General features: G+C 40.1%; 1 protein-coding gene across 1 annotated transcript in view; it reads left to right on the forward strand.

Annotated features, from left to right (window-relative positions):
* The first annotated feature begins 369 nt into the window (after window positions 1-369).
* pnoca (prepronociceptin a) overlaps window positions 370-2,289 on the forward strand; it is a 4,063-nt gene continuing 2,143 nt past the window's right edge. Inside the window, exon 1 of the mRNA XM_037697605.1 lies at window positions 370-489. Within this exon, the coding sequence (XP_037553533.1) occupies window positions 370-489 (120 nt within the window). The remainder of the gene's footprint in view (window positions 490-2,289) is intronic.

A 2,289-nucleotide genomic window follows, 5' to 3' on the forward strand; every position in this document is an offset into this window, starting at 1 on the left:
TCTTGATTTCAAAACAAAAACAAGTATGTTCTTAAATGCATTTTGCAATGATTTTCCAACCATCTGTGGCAAACGTTCCACATGAATCACCTGGAAAATTAAGTCCTATAGCTTTAAACAAAACCAATATAAGGTTTATGTCTGTTAATAGACATCTTAATGGATAAAAACATTTAATCTTTTTGCATCTACCTTTCTTTTTGTTCTCAAATTACTTAGCTGATCAAACAACGTTAACACAAGGTTATTAACTTATTTAATGGGACAAAAATCAAACAGCAAAACACAAAGGTCATTTACTGCTGAATCTGCATGAAGTTGTTGCACTGAACATGTGTGTTTGCTCCGTCCTGTGCAGACGTTGGGACCATGAAGACGGTGGTGGTTCTGCTGCTTCTCTGTCTGTGCGATCCAGGACGCAGCGACTGCCAGGCAGACTGTCTGTCCTGCAGCAACATCCTGCCCAAACTGCTCAGCTTCAACACTATGGTGAGATATGAACACAAACACAATCAGTGAGATGGGAACTGTAACTCAAAGTTTAAAAGTAACAAACAAAATTCACATAAAATTTAAACAGATCCTGAAATCTTCAGCAAATACAAAAAGCAGATCAATGCTCACCCAAATAAACCCAGTGTTTTCGCAAGAACTTTTTTTTTGTTGGTCACAAAAAAACAGAAAGCCTCTTCATCCATAATTTTGTTCTCCTTCTCAGCAGCTTCCTGCCTGATTCAACAAATTACCCCTTTGACATTTGTGTTTTAATTTGTTGTGTTGACGCGATTCCTGAAGTCAGATGTTTGTTACTTCTCTCCACACATGCTGGTTGTTTCTCTCTGATTAAAGATGTGTGTCTCAGACATTTTTCTAGTCAGCACACTACAGGAAATTTAAATACAAATGGTTTCAAACATTAAATGCTGATGCTGTAAGTATCAGACTTCCAGAGTTAACGAGGCCTAAACTGACCTCAGAGAAGACTAGATGTAACACTGCATACATTTATTGTTGTCTTGCTTATTATTCCATACCATACCAAACCATACCATATCATACCATACCATACCATATCATACAAGCTTTATTTATAGAGCACTTTAAACACCTACAGGACCAAAAGGCTGTACACATAACAAAACAATCAGATAAAACAAGTGATTAAAATGATTAAAAGTATATAATAAAAGTTGTGTAAAAAACAATCATACAATCAGATAAAACAAGTGATTAAAATGATTAAAAGTCAACATTTTAGATGGTGTCAAAGGCCACGGAGAAGAGATGGGTTTTAAGAAGGGATTTAAAAACAGACAGGGAAGAGGCCTGTCTGATGTTCAAGGGAAGGTCGTTCCACAGTTTAGGAGCTGCCACAGCAAAAGCACGGTCTCCTCTGAGCGTACGCTTTGTCCTCAGCACATTCAGGAGCAGCTGATCACATGACCTGAGGGATCGAGAGGGTGTTTATGGATGCAGCAACTCGGACAGATAGGGTGGGGCAAGTCCATTAAGAGCTTTAAAAGCAAATAAAAGAATTTTAAAATGAATCCTGGAATGTACGGTCAGCCAGTGCAGGGAAGATAAAACAGGAGAAATGTGTTCAAATTTTCATGTGCCAGTTAAAAGACGTGCAGCAGCGTTCTGTACCCTCTGAAGCTGAGAGATACATGAATCACTGATTCCTGTATAGTTACAGTAGTCCAGCTGAGCGGTCACAAAGGCGTGATCATTTCAAAATGCAGCTGAGAAAGAATCGACTTCACCTTAGCCAGCTGCCTCAGATGAAAAAAAAACTAGATTTAACAACTGCTCTACTGTGATTTTCTAACTTTAGACCAGCATCGACTTTGACCCCCAGGTTTGTAATAATTGGCCTGATGTACTGGGCCAATGAACCAACATTAACATTGGGAGTCTCAGTGGAGCTTCCAAAGACAATCACCTCAGTCTTTTCCTCATTAAACTTTAAGAAGTTCACAGCCATCCAGGCTTTGATGTCCTCCAGACATGAAAACAGAGGGGCCAGAGAGTTAGAGTCCTTTTTCTTTAGCGAGACATATATCTGTGTATCATCTGCGTAACAATGAAAGGAGATCCCATATTTTCTAACAATAGAGCCAAGAGGGAGCAGGTACAGCATGAAGATAGGGGGCCTAAGACTGAGCCCTGTGGAACCCTACACAAGAGAGGAGCAGAGGAGGACATGTGGTCACCAAGGAGGACACAGAAAGTACACTCCGCTAAGTAGGACTTAAACCAGTCCAGTGCTGCATGGCTGACCCCCCCCCC

Source organism: Nematolebias whitei, chromosome 2 (genome assembly GCF_014905685.2).
Source record: "Nematolebias whitei isolate Nwh7 chromosome 2, NemWhi1, whole genome shotgun sequence".
NCBI lineage: Eukaryota > Metazoa > Chordata > Actinopteri > Cyprinodontiformes > Rivulidae > Nematolebias > Nematolebias whitei.